This window comes from Malaclemys terrapin, chromosome 9, assembly GCF_027887155.1.
Source record: "Malaclemys terrapin pileata isolate rMalTer1 chromosome 9, rMalTer1.hap1, whole genome shotgun sequence".
NCBI lineage: Eukaryota > Metazoa > Chordata > Testudines > Emydidae > Malaclemys > Malaclemys terrapin.
This window is the reverse complement of record NC_071513.1, coordinates 102,292,827-102,307,267: the sequence shown is the minus strand read 5'-3', so window position 1 is coordinate 102,307,267 and position 14,441 is coordinate 102,292,827. Positions and strand designations below refer to the sequence as shown.

At 45.2% G+C, this 14,441-nt stretch overlaps 1 protein-coding gene across 12 annotated transcripts in view; it reads right to left on the bottom strand.

Annotated features, from left to right (window-relative positions):
- LPP (LIM domain containing preferred translocation partner in lipoma) overlaps positions 1–14,441 on the bottom strand; it is a 433,528-nt gene that overhangs the window by 48,211 nt on the left and 370,876 nt on the right. For all 12 annotated transcript variants that reach the window (XM_054039565.1, XM_054039572.1, XM_054039570.1 and 9 more), the window contains one exon: positions 13,516–13,685. In XM_054039565.1, the coding sequence (XP_053895540.1) occupies positions 13,516–13,685 (170 nt within the window). The remainder of the gene's footprint in view (positions 1–13,515; positions 13,686–14,441) is intronic.

Below are 14,441 nucleotides of genomic sequence, written 5' to 3'. Positions count from 1 at the left end.
GTCCCATTTCTGTTGTAGCTCAGAGGTAACAACCTTAAGAGACAAACCCTATGTGCTGGATAACCCAATCTAAGGCCCTGATTAACGAATGCATTCCTATCCCAGGCAGAATATAAACACACCACTAGCTGCTGTCCAGGAGAGGAATGGACCAGATTAGAACACAGGGTTAAGTGTTTTCCTGAATAACAGCTTTGTGCTGACAACCTGAAAGCCAAACTGACCATTCTAGTTTCAATGTCCCAGAAGACCAAAGAGCCAACAGCAAACCTACCCCACAGCACACGTAGCACAAAGTCAATCTGATGTTTAAAGTTCCTTCCGTATAATAAGCTAACCTATTATTAGTAATATACGTAAGGATGTGACTTTTTTTCCTTCCAGGGAGGATGTCCCTTTTACTACCCCATCGCTTATGCTAAAATATAGATACATCAAGCAAAAGAGAACATTCCAAAGAACAAAATGCCCTGGCCCCCCCGGCCGAAGAATGTAAAATAGAAGTGTCAAAATATTTTATGTGGCGTTATGCACTCATCTATTTTAAAGACGGAAAGGATTAAATACATCTACATGATGGAAAGAAAAAGTGTTTAAACAACAATAAAAAAAGATTTAGTGGTATTAATAAAGAACTCCCTTAAAGCAGCATGTCTCCATTAAAGTAATTAATAGGGCATGAAAGACATTTCAGTGGAAGTGAGCAGGGTTCAGGCTAAAGCTCTTTGATTTTTCACATGATCTCAAGACTGACTTCCGTGCAAAAATATGCTCTGTAAGGAATGTGGGGGTGGGGGTGATATGGTGCATGTATGAAATACAAAGATTAAGAGAATATTAGGGCAATAATTCTATCTGATTAAACATATCTGAAGTGACAGTAAAATGTTCCAAGTGAATTAAGGATTGTATTAACAGATGCAGAAAAGAGTTTGAAATCTAACTGGCAGAAAGGAAAGGTTTTATGATGATAATTATTTTTCTTCTTAGGATAGTGATATTGCCATAAAACTTTAATCTTATTGCCACGCCAGAGTGAAAGAAAACCTGTCAGAGGCAACAGAGCACCTCTGGACTCTCTTGTTTTAAAACAGGAATGGTCTCTTTTCAGCAAAAAGGTCTCAGGTGAGGTCACGGCTGGAAATTGAAGCTAGACCAATTCAGACTGGAAGCAAGGCACGGACTTTTAACAGTGAGGGTAATTAACCACTGGAACAATCTACCAAGGGTTCCGGTGGGTTCTCCATCACTGGCCATTTTTAAATCAAGATAGGAGGTTTTTCTAAAAGATCTGCTTGAGTTCAAATGGGAATTAATTCAGGGAAGTTCTCTGGCCAGTGTCATAGAGGGGGTGAGACCAGATGATCACATTGGTGCTATACAATAGTAGTTGACACCTGCGAGCTCCCTGATGGCCAGGGATTCTTTAGAAGTCACTTGAGTTTTCCTGAAGCAGAATTAACCACTTTAGAAATGTTTCAGAAAGATTTAAAAAAAAAATCTTTAGGTTTGATCCTGCATATGCTACCAAGACTGGTGCTCAGTATTGTGGGTAATCCCATTACTGTAATGAGTGCTCCGCTCAGTCGTGTTTGCAAGGCTGTGCCGTATACGGTCCCTGTTTTTGTATCCCTTCACCTTTAAACCCTGTTGCCTTAGTTACAGTGAAGCCAATTGCATAGAACTCAGTGAAGCTGCGACTCAAATGTTCTCTAAATCTCTGGAAACGGCTTAAAAAGCTTTTCTGTGCACATCATACCAATTGTTGGGCCTAATACCGTGTGCTGAAGCCAACGGAGTTTAAGCCCTTGCTTAAGTGCTTTGCTGAATCCAGGCCTACACAGACTGCAGTTCTATGTAAGGGCCACAATCTCACTATCAATGACCTTCATTAAGTCTTTAGGGGAATACCAAAACAATGAGGAGTCCTTGCGGCTCCTTAGAGACTAACACATTTATTTAGGCATAAGCTTTCGTGGGCTAAAACCCACTTCATCAGATGCATGGAGTGGAAAATACAGTAGCAGGTATAAATACACAGCACATGAAAAGATGGGAGTTGCATTACCAAGTGGGGGGTCAGAGCTAACGAGCCAATTCAATTAAGGTGGAAGTGGCCTATTCTCAAAGGTTGACAAGAAGGGGTGAATACCAAGGGAGGAATAGCTTATGCCCAAATAAATTTGTTAGTTTCTAAGGTGCCACAAGGACTCCTCATTGTTTTTGCTGATACAGACTAACACAGCTACCCCGCTGAAACCTGTCACTATGCTAGGGGAATACAGAGACTTTTGAGAGCTCCAAGTAACAGCTAAATGCCAAGGAGAATAGAACATCAAACAAATATTTTTCTTTTCATGACAGAAGATAAATATTTGGCAGCACATTTAATTTTAAAAAAAGTTTAAAAGTTACTCAAACAGAGTAGAGAACATTGCTATAATTTTACTTTGCCTCCTAAAATATGTCCGGTCACAGTGGCTTTCTGAAGGAAATATTTACTAATTTAAGAAGTGTTGTCTGGCTTTAACACTGCATGGTAACAAATTAACTCGGCCAGCCAGTAAATGAAAATAACTGAAAAGCTCTTCTCCAAACCCCATCACTTTCTGGAAGATACTTTCAATCTCCCCATAGAACCCTACGCTAATAAAGTTTGTGGATGACAACACTGGGAGGTATTGCCAATACAGGAGGAAAACCTGAATATCATACACAAAGATCTGGATGACTGTGAAAACTGGAGTAATAGAAATGGGACAACATTTAATAGTGCAGCATCAAGCACTTAGGGACTATTGACAAGAATTTTTGCTGGAAGCTGGGGATGAATCAGTTGGAAGCAACAGCGGAGGAGAAAGACCTGGTTATTGGTCGATCACAAGATGACCACGAACCGCCAATGTCATGCAGCCACGAAAACAGCTAATAAAATCCTAGGATGCATCAGGCGAGGTATTTTCAGTAGAGACAGGGAAGTGTTAGTTCCATTATACACTAGTGAGACCTCATCTGGAATCCTGTGTGCAGCTCTGGTCTCCCACATGTAAGAAAGCTGATTTCAAACTGGAACAGGTGCAGAGAAGGGCTACCAGGATGATCCGAGGAATGGAGAACCTCCCTTACGAGAGGAGACTTAAGGAGCTTGGCTTGTTTAGCCTAACCAAAGGAAGGCTGAGGGGAGATCTGATCGCTCTCTATAAATACATCAGAGGGCTAAACGCCAGAGAGGGAGAGGAGTTAATTAAGTTAATGGCCAATGTTGGCACAAGAACAAATGGCTATAAACTGGCCATTGATAAGTTTAGGCTTGAAATTAGGTGAAGGTTTGTAACTATCAGAAAGGTAAAGTTCTGGAAGAGCCCTCAATTGAGTAAGTGGGGGCGAAAAACCTAACTTGTTTTAAAACTGAGCTTGATACGTTTATGGAGGGGACGGTATGATGAGACTGCTGACAGTTGCACATGGCCCATCTGCGACTGCTATTAGCATATATCTCCAATGGCTGGAGATGGGACACCAGATGGGGATGGCCCAGGTGTCCCATATGCTCAGAATCTGATTGATCACCATATTTGGGGTTGGAAAGGAATTTTCCCCAAGGAGACCCTGGAGGTTTTTCACCTTCCTCTGCAGTGTGGGGCATGGGTCACTTGCTGGTTTGAACCAGAGAAAGTGGTGGATTCTCTGTCACTTGCAGTCTTTAAATGATGATTTGAGGACTTCAAAACTCAGCCAGAGGTTACAGGCTTACTACAGCAGTGGGTGGGTGAGGTTCCGTGACCTGTGACGTGCAGGAGGTCAATGAGATGATCACGATCGTCCATTCGGCCTTAAATCTAGGAGTCAAAACCATGTCTTATATGTGATTGCTGTTAAAAAAATAAATCCATAACCCTCGAAGAAAACATTGGATACATTTACTATCCAAGTGGGAGTGTCTGAAGCCAGGGCCATGTAGTAAAGAGGTCATACAGATTTCTGAGTCCCCGAGCAAATCCATTTCACTGCCTTACAGTACTTAAGGTCAATCCAACTCTCACTGCGTGCAACAGGGTAAAAGGCAGAATCCCTGTGAAAAACCACGTGCGGCATCTAAACTAAATGTTCCGTGGGAAATGCATTACACAAAGGAAAACAAGCCATGGAACAGCAAGGGCAAAGCTATGCAAACTACGCCATATGCCTTAAACCTTCTTGGCATTATGACAGATCCCACCTACCAAGCCCGGGTCTCCCACAATAGGATAGCTGTCGCCGCCTATGCAGGTGGTTTTCTTGACACTGACGAGTGACAATTATAGACACTATAGGTCTTGTTGGTTGATCTACCATCATGTTCTCCGCTAGCAATGAGAGCTGCTACATGCACAGCATGCAATAACTTCTTATCCCTGGCAAAACTCAGGCTAAGAATTAAACTCCACATGTAATCTGGTCTTCCTTCTGGTAAAAAGCCCAAGTGGATGATTTACTTTTTCTGTCAATATTATTCTTGGCCCACAGCTTTGTAATCAGTGCAGCTGAGGGGGAAGGGCAGATGCACTTGGAATGTGCTTTCTCCCTCGATGTGCAGCCAGCACTCGCGATACAGCTTAGAATCAATAAACGTTTCCTCTTGTCACCGTCTCTGTTTGTTGTCCTTTCCCTTCGCTGGCATTATGCTGTTTTTCTAACTAGAAATCTACCAAACCCATTGGGGTTTGCGTGTGTATGGTGGCAAGTCAGAAGGTTTCCTCTACTGCAAATAAACATTGCATGCAGTCGAACCAACGCTGCCGAGCGCCAAAAACAGAGCCCTGCTGGAGGCAGGATCAGTTCAAAGATGGAACTTTCTCCCAAAGCGAAGCTCCTTTTGCTGAGGCGTCAACAAAGCGTCTGACTGAAGCAGCATTCACAAAGGCCATGCTCTACTTTTCCGCTCTTCCCTGGCCATGAGGTTGGCAAACTGCTGCCTGGACTAAGCAGGGGGGCATTTTCGCTCCGAGAGAGGTGAGACTCTTTGTTCTCTGAAAAAATTGGGTAAGGATCAATCAGGCCTGCTAAATCCATACTATGAAAAGGCAGAGCAGCTGGAACACTCAAAGCGTCGTTAGCAAGGAGCAGCGGCAGGTCAAAGGCCTTTAACCAGTAACTCTGGCTATTAACAAGGTCAGTGGTACAATGCTAATGTATTGGCCCAAGTGCAAAGCAACCAACCCGCCCCCTTTCCTCCCTCCCCCCCCCCTTAAACCAAAGGCAAAAAATGAACCCCCTATTGATTCAAGACCAGGTTTTCAGAACTGAATTAACTGGCTTAAATGCCATTATCTTTCTTTATAGCCCCCATGGCTAAATACCACAGACTGGATGGAATTACACACACACAGATGATAAATGCACCTTTTACACATGCAGTTATGAAAATCAACACCGCCTTAAAATAATTCTCTCTTATCTATTTTAAACGAAAGGCAAGAACAACGCGCGATGGATGAGCAATGATTAACACTTGATAACATGCCATCCTGTCACACCGCCTCCCCGCCTGCCGCACCTGCAGAGCACTCTCCCGTAGCTCTCCCGCACACATTATGATGTATATCACCCTAGTGAGGGATCAGAGCCCCACTGCGCTAGCAGCTGCACGCCCCTGAAGGAGAGAGAGAGTCCCTCGCTTAAAGCAGCAGAGCGTCCGGGTTCCAAAAGGACAGAGACGGTGGAGGACAGACGGGCTTGTGGTTAATGATTTCTATTACCGTTGCACACAGGAGCCTAGCCATTGTCCACACACGGAACAAAAAGACGGTCCTGCCCCGAGGAGCTGATAAGCTAAGGATAACACAAGAGACAGATGGAGGGAGTGTACGGAAACAATGAGACGATATTGGTCAGCATGATGGGCACCACACTGGGACTGAGACGGGCTGGATTCTGTTCCTGGTTCTGTGTGACCCTGGGCAAGTCAAGTCACTGAACGTCTCTGGGCCTTAGGGATAACAATCCACCTTCTCCCCCACCCGGGGCTGTTTGCACTGGGAGTTCGTTGGGGCAGGGACTGTCTCTCACTGTGTTAGCTCAGCACAACCGGGTCCAGTATTAGTGCGGGCTCTGGGTGCTACTGGAATAACGACAAAGGGGGAGAAACACAGGTGGTTTGGTGACAGGAGGAGGCGGCTCCAATAAAAACAGGCCCATGTGAGTGCCTGGAGCACTGAGCCTGCCTCGCCTCCTTACGCGTCAGTGTTTTCTTTTAAAGGAGAGAGAAATTCTTCCCATGCCACATGGATTCCGATGAATGAGATGATTCTCTCCGGCACGTCTGCCATCGCAGCATACCAGTCTGCTAGCAGCAGGACACCCGAGCTAGGACACCTAAGCAGCAATCTCTCTGCACAGCTGGGAGCAGCTGCAGTCAGTGCCATGTATTGAAGAACAATCCCTTTAGCAGCTGCACAGTCCTGGACCTGTAAAATCCCACCGGTCCAGCCGAAAGGGAGGGTGTTGTCCTTACAGGAAATGCTATTGAATGGAACTCACCCCACTGGGTGGGAAATCCAGCCGAGGACACGTGGTCGTTTAACACTGCAGGACAGCAGCTTGTCCCTGACCACTTCATTCTACTTCTGTGACAGAGAGAACATCTGCCTCCAACATTTCTAATGTTAGGGCCTTCCCGAACAGGGTGTCTCAAATCATTGCCTGGCACGTCTTTTTTTTTTTTTTAATTTGTAAAATGCACCCAAATGCTGAAAGAGCAAACAGAGGGTCCACGGCTTAGTAAGAGAACAGAGCTTCCCTGGAAAGCAACCTGCCCCCCCTGCAGCAAGGGGCAAAAGAGCCGGGCTCCGTCAAACCGGCCTGGAAGGGATTTGCAGAGTCAAGGGCTCCCCAGCAATGAAAACCTGCCTCCCCCTGATATTTCCATCTTTTTGCAGGAGGTCTGTGTAGGGGCGACCAGAGCCTGGGACGGGGGCAGGTTTAAACACTAAAGGAAATGATCTAAACAAACAACCAGCTCTCAGGGCTCACACCTCCAAGAAGTAGGGTCTGCTGCCCAGAGGGCGGGGGTGGTATGCTGCACAGTGCAGAGTACACAAGCCGGGGGCAAGTATGCTGCTCCTGTTAAAAGGAGCCACATCGCTCCCCACCTTGAAGCACGAAGCCCTCTGCTAGCTGGACTCCGGAGCTAACTGGACAGCACCACCTCCTCCCAGAGCTCTAGCAGGTAGGGAGAGAGTTTAATTTGGGATTATGTGCATTTGGCTAACACATTCCCCCCTGCTTTGTCTCAAAAGGCAGCCTGCAGACAGCGTCTGGCCCTATTCTCATGCCTGTGGAAATAAGGATTTTCAGAGGCACATCCTGCTGCATTGCAAACAGATTGATCTCATTATCCTCAAACCACCCCTCATTGATAGGTGTCCAGTCTGGCTTTGAAAATCCCCAGCCAAGGTGATCCCATCACCACTCTTGGCAAGGCCCCGTGTTATGAAGTTTTCCGTCACATTCTCCTGGCATTTTCCCTGCTGCAGCTTCAGCACATGGACAGCTTGTTCTGTCCTTGTTGGCTAATGAGTATAATTGGTCCTTGTCCTCTCTGTAATGACCCACGTGCTTCTCTATAGAGGAGTTACCGCATAGTACTCTCATCACCCCCACAGTCTCTTTTTTAGAGCCACACACTCGAAAGGAGACTATTTACTTTAAAAAGAAAAGGGAAAAATACTCGTTTCATTTTGTCTAGAAACAAAATATTCACTTTATCTCTTCCCCTCCCACTCTTCTAAGCTGTCAGATGACTGTGAAGGGCAAGACGGGATCAACAAACTTTCCTAGCTCTGAACAAACATGCAAAGGTTCCTAGGGGTAGGTGCTGGCACAGTGACTATTACCTCTTCCATTTTTGCACCCTCTGGACTCTGGAGCTACCGGAGGTCCCTGGAGTAAACCACAGCAGCTCCAGAAGCTGCTCTGTCTTATATCCTGGCTGCACCAGTTCTGCCAGCCCTCCAGGATTGTCCTGAATTCTAGATTAATCGGGAATTAAAGATTACGCCATGTGATGAAACCACCAGGAATACATCCAACCGAAACTGGCAACCCTAGCAACTGCTGCGTACTAGTGTAACCCATGCTGCCGTGGTGTGGCAGTCTGTTCCCCCTAGTGGTGGCTGGGCCAACGATGGATGCTGATGAGCCCGCTACAGCCTTAGCTAACAGAGCTGGGTCTTTTAGAGCCTGACATCTCAAGTTCAATTCCCACTGCTGACAATCCACTCAGGGGCATCACGTTACATTAGCAGCAGCTCCTAAAATAGGGCGTACAGAATAATGTTGATCTCAATTAAATTCTTTGAGGACAAACCCATTCCATGATTTAAGGAGTGCACGACTTTATATTTCTGTTCGAGTTGTCACTTTGAATTCAAACTCTTTGGGAAAACATGCATAATAGTCTTAATGATCCCATTGAGCAGTTTAAATTCAAATTGCGGAGCACTCGCAACACCACACAGGCAACACTTTCCATAAATTACTCTCAAATTCAATATGTCGCTTGACAAAAACAAGAATAAAGGGCTTAAAAAAATCATAAAACATTCTTTAAATTATAGCTTCTCTTTTCTTGTCCAATTTAAATTGTTACGTTGTCGCTAAATTCGTGCTGAAATATCTACATACATGAATTAGAATTCTTTTAAAAGACAGATGTAATTTTACAGTGGGGATTGACCTCAGACTTGAGATCTGTGCACGCTAACGTTACTTCACAGGCCCCTCTCTCTCAGAAGCAATCAGCACTGGTCTAACGTCTCCCATCCAAATTAATGGGAGTTCTGCCATTGATTTCAATGGGAGCAGATTCAGGCTAGGTCTACACTACCTGCCTGAATCGGCGGGTAGAAATCGACCTCTCGGGGATCGATCCCCGAATTGACGCTCTTACTCCACCAGCAGAGGTGGGAGTAAGCGCCGTCGATGGGAAGCCGCAGAGGTCGATTTTGCCGCCGTCCCTACAGTGGGGTAAGTCGGGTGTGATACGTCGAATTCAGCTACGCTATTCGCGTAGCTGAATTTGCGTATCTTAAATCGACCCCCCCCCCGTAGTGTAGATGTAGCCTCAGAGTCCAAGGCCAGAAGGAACCACCAGACCATCAAGCGTGACCTCCTGCAAAAAAATCACCAACACACTAAACGCAGGCCCCACTGTGCTATGCAAACATACTATATCACTATATTATAGTATCATTATAATCACCTAATACACCTTAAGAGTTCAAGGCCCACTGAAAATTAATGGGACAGTCTCCTGAGTGATTTTACATTTTTTTTTTTTTTTACCCTAAGCGATGTCTCCAGGGAAGTTGACAACACCAGGAAAGAGAAAAGTTGACAACACAGAAAGAGAAAATAGGGGAGCCTGCAGCTGAAGCAGGAATCGAACCCAAATCTCCGGAGTTTTGGCCCGGCGCCTGAAATACAGCACCGTGTGACTTCCCCAGTTCTAGGTAGAGTTGTTAAAAACGGAAGGGCAGCTCTGGCTCATGACAACTTTGCTCTTTTGTTATTTCACTGCTCATGGCTTCCAGCCCCCTAATTTCTGATGTGCTTCTCTGAGGGCCCTCGGCTTTGACTACTGAATATTTCTGGTTTGCCTGAAGAATTCTTTACGCTTTCTCCCATCCTCTTCCCCAAGGCACCCAGCCAGCTCCATCAAGGCCCGATACTTGGTGACCTTGACGCTCATACAACAGAGGGAAATCCTGGGAGGGTACTCAACATCTTATTGCCGGCAGTGGCAACGACAGGTGCTCAGCATCTCTCAGGACTTGGCCCTACAGATCGTTTATCACTCACTGTTACAACCGGGGAGTGATTGCCAAGAAGCAGGGATGAAGAATGCAAGGAAATTTCCATGTCCCAGAGAAAGTCATCAGGACATCAAAAAACACTCCCATTTGCAAAACAGCAGCATCCCCTGCCAGACCAGTATATCTGGCTAACCTTGCGTTCAGTCCTTATGGTAATACTGTAGTTGGAAAGGAGACAGCTGGCACAGCTCTAACATCTTGCTCTTCAATCTTTTATGACAATGTTTGCAATATTCCCCTTAACCTCTTCTTTATACGAAGCCCAATGCAAAAACTTCCCCCAAATACCGAGCAAGCAAACGAAAGGCTTTTGGCAGTAAATTGCTCTGTAAGGGGGAAAAAGTATATTAACATTGACAACAGATTGTAGCCGCGCTACATGGCTCACGTATCGGAGGGTCTAGTTAGATCGGAGACATATTGTCAGATTTTAGGGGTTAGATTGACTGTAGTAGTGATAGGGAGTGACACATTGCCCGATGGTAACACTTCGCTTATCACAACTGCTTTTAACTGACCGCAGGTGTCTTGATGGAGGGAGGTTGGTGGTCTTTTAGGAATAAAATGAATAATACTGAGCAAAAGCATGAGCAACAGAATTAAAAATGCATTTGTAGCATTTAGCAATTGCAATGCAATAGTCATCGGTCTGTATTAAATGCTCTCGTTTGGGTGCTTAAAAGTTAGGAACTAATTCTAGGGTCAAACTCAAGTTCTCAAGACCCGGGTGGCGTTTTTTTTCTGAGATGGGGATAAGGAATTGTTTCAAGGGGTGAGTGACTGCAGTAGGTTTTGGACCTGACCCTGTTTGAACATTTTGTGTTAAGAGGGGCAATGATAAACAAAACCAGAGAGATACCTTTGCAGGCTTTTATCGTCAATATTGACCAGTAGCATAGGGTAAACATGGGTAACTGGAGTTTACCAACTTCTCACTGGGGGAATATGTACTTTAGTTTAGGTTAGTTTACTCACTTCTTTTTTAAACACCAGATCACTGATATTGACCAATTAAACATAATTTCTGTTGCAACCTTAACTATGGCTTCACTACTGCTCCCCCACCACAAGAGTAACATCGGAAACATTTGCCAATTTTTAATTGTTCAAAAACATTTTATTTGCCTGTGGCCTGACTATGCAGACACGCATGGTGCAATCACTCAGAGCAAACTATCAGAAGAGCAAACAGTTCCTGGTTTATAAATCTGGATGAGGCAAATCTCAGAGAGGCAGCCTGGTTTAGTGGTTTGAGTATTGGAACAGAAGCCAAGAATTCCTGGGGCCGGAACCTCCGGTGGTGTTAATTGCGGTAGCTCTCCTGAGCTATGCTCATTTATGCCAGCTGAGAATTTGGCCTCTACTTTCTAAGCCTGGTTCAGTCGCTGATTTGCCATGCAGCCCTGGGCACATCATTCAGGCCCCAACGCAGCAAAGCACATAGTTTGAAACTGACGTTCAAGGAGACGTGGACTCCGGAGTTGCTTTTGAAATGGCACGTAGGCTCTGAAGTCAGCGAGGCATGTTTTGAAAATACATGCTTATGTGCCATTTCAGACAAGGTCAGACAATGGGACTTAGGCACGGGCTTAAAGTCCAGCACATGCTTAAGGGCTTTGCTGAATCAGATGTCAAACTCTTGACTCCAGTTTCCCCATCTGGATGTTTAAAATCACTGCCCCTATTTATGTCATGCTATGGGTATGTAACGCCATTAATGTTGTTTTCACATCAGCAACAGACTGGATTCCCGGGAGTGTTTTGTGCCAGGCCTTTAAGCTTCTTTTTTTGTGGCTTGTGCAGGTGAACATTTAAAGGACACTTTTTTTTTTTTTTGCCTAATCATTTCAAAGAAGCTATAAAAATAAAAAGTTTATCCTTTCCTCTGTGTTCAAAGCTGTAGTGTGGAATTTACTATTGCAGATGCAGCCAAGCAATTATCATTGCTTTATCCCTTAAAAAGATAGACGATAAATTTGAAAGAAGATGAACAGAATCCTTCTGTATTTTTCCTCTCATCCTTTTATCTCCCAACGTAGGAAGTTTACTGAACCCTTGCCAACAATTCACTCAGGCTAATGAAGTGTATAAGTAATAGGATTAAATAATCTCAACCCATTATTACAGTGGCTAATGCAGATGTTCTCCCAAACTAAAGCAGATGCGCAGTGAAGAAATCATCCCTGGTTTAAAAAAAAAATAGTATTAACCTCCTAGCAGATCCCAGCCCGAAGTCAATGAGACATTTAACTTCAGTGATATAAAGCACTGCCCCAAGTGTATTACGACACACCTTGCAATGAATTATGGTCTCCTCCCAAGGGCCAACACACGTGCCACAAAATTAACCTTAAAGATTTGATGGCACAATAATTTTAATGCTAACATTAAAAGGAGAAATGGTTTAAAAGCACATATTCAATCAAAAAATCATTTAGTTTTTAAGAGCCAATTAACCGGGACCATCCACCATTGCCACTGTAAATAAGGCAGCATCAATCCTCCATTATTGCATTCAACACTTTAGCGATAATCCCACTGCAAAGGACATGTCGCAATGGCAAGGCATAATGAGGCATTGTTACCATGCTCTGAAGTAGTAATGATAATAAATAATAAAAAAGCGATGAAAGAATGTTACCGAGGAACTAAAGCTTTTAGCAAGTAGCAAATGGGTTTCAGATACCGGGTCTCATGAAGGCCTGATTCTGGGAAGTGCCCAACCCTCATTTCCCCACTGACATCAATGTGAATGCGGGGTGCTCAGCATCTCATGGGAGGCACTCAGCTCCTTGCAGGACGGGCTCCTCAGCTTGCAAAAGAAACTCGACGTTGGGGCCTTAGTTACCTTGGCTGAAGCCCCTCACCTTGCAATTAGGGGAGAATAAATATAACTGAGGGATGTTTGACAAAAGCCAGTGTTGAGAGAAAGGGTTCTAGGAATTAGAGAGAAATCTACACAAAGATGATTCATTGATCTCCACAGAATTTTTCTGCGATATTCTGCAGCTTCACTTATTCTAAATACAGGGATTATAACTAATTTTTTCACCCAAACCGTCAAAATACCAGGGCATGCTAAATGCAGACTCTTTAATGGGTAATGGGTGAATCGCAAAAGGCATCTGGATTCAAAGGCCCTTGAAACTGGTTGATGGACTCCTCCTGATTTCAAAGGGCAATGGATGGGGCCTAAAGTTTGGATGCTGTTCGGCGGCTTTTATCGTCTTGTGGGGTTGCAAAGTTACATCGTGATCCTTCAGTCTCCCCCCTCCTTCAGTGGGAGTTTTGCTGACCCAAGGACTTCAGAATCAGGTCTCTTACAGTGGAAAGCTTTTGGGAACAGGGATTTCTCCTAAGAGTGCTGTTACTTCTCTTCCCAGCCAGGCTGAGATTATCACAAGAATAACTTCTTTCTATTTTGGCATGTTTGTTTCAAGGCTTGGCTGGACACCAGAAATCATGTGCAAGAGGGAAAGGGGGATTTTTTTTTAACTTGTTTCTGAACATCATGGATGGGTCTGTTCTTACTCTATGCAAGTTGAGTTGCTCACCCTTACTTGTACGGCAATGCTGCAATCTACAGTAGGGAGGGGAGTATCGACAGATGTCTAAACTCTGTTGGTTCGTATTCACGTTGGAAAGGAGCCTCGGCACTTACGATGTAGCAGGGTTCACAATACGCTTTCTTCTCCACCGCGTAGAAAGGCTGGCCTCTGAGCTTGTTGCCACAGGTCATGCAGGTAAAACATTCCACATGGAACACTTGGTCCATGGCGGTGCAGCCAGTGCCTTCCCCGACAACGTTCTCACCGCAACGGGAACAGCGGCCTGGGGGGAAAGAGAGGAGAAGAGATGTCATAATTATCTCAAAGTGGTGAATATGGCGATTCCGGGGTGCTAGCTTGAGATACAATGTCACAACATGGTCATGTACAATTCCTGCCCTCAGCCGCAAAGAACAATCTCATGCCTAGCAAAGATTTGCACGTTCTGGAGGATCAGATGACTCTGGGGCCGGACCCCAGGCTCTGGTGCCTTTCACTTGTATGTCATCACATCGAATGCAGCCCATACCAATGGGGACTAACACTCGTCACCTATGGGAGGCTGTTTGGTGGTCTACATGAGCAGTCTCAATGCAGCTCCCTGGATTCTCACCCCAGGAACCGCCAACGCAGTGCGCACCATTGGTGGGGGTCGTAACAAAGAAATTAAGGACTGAATGGCTAGGGAGATTGCAACACCTATCTCTTGCGCTGCGGGCTTACAGTTCTACAGAAACAGACAATCCAGGGCGCGCACACAGAGACAAGACACGGCAGGCACGGACAACGGACCGGGCTTGGAGAGGTTGATGCAGAAGTGCTTTGTGGGACGCATGTTTGAAAGGGGAGGGAGGCTGAGTGAAGTTGCTTAGCTCACGAGAAAGGGCACTTCCGAAAAGAAGCCTGTGGTACAGGCGCTGAAAAGGGGAAGGTGGGAGTACTCAACGCAGTGACAAGCACAGCTCCGAGGGACATCGCTCATTTCAGCCCCACTCTGCTGTTCCACGCTGCTGATTGCTGATGTTCCACACCGCTAGCA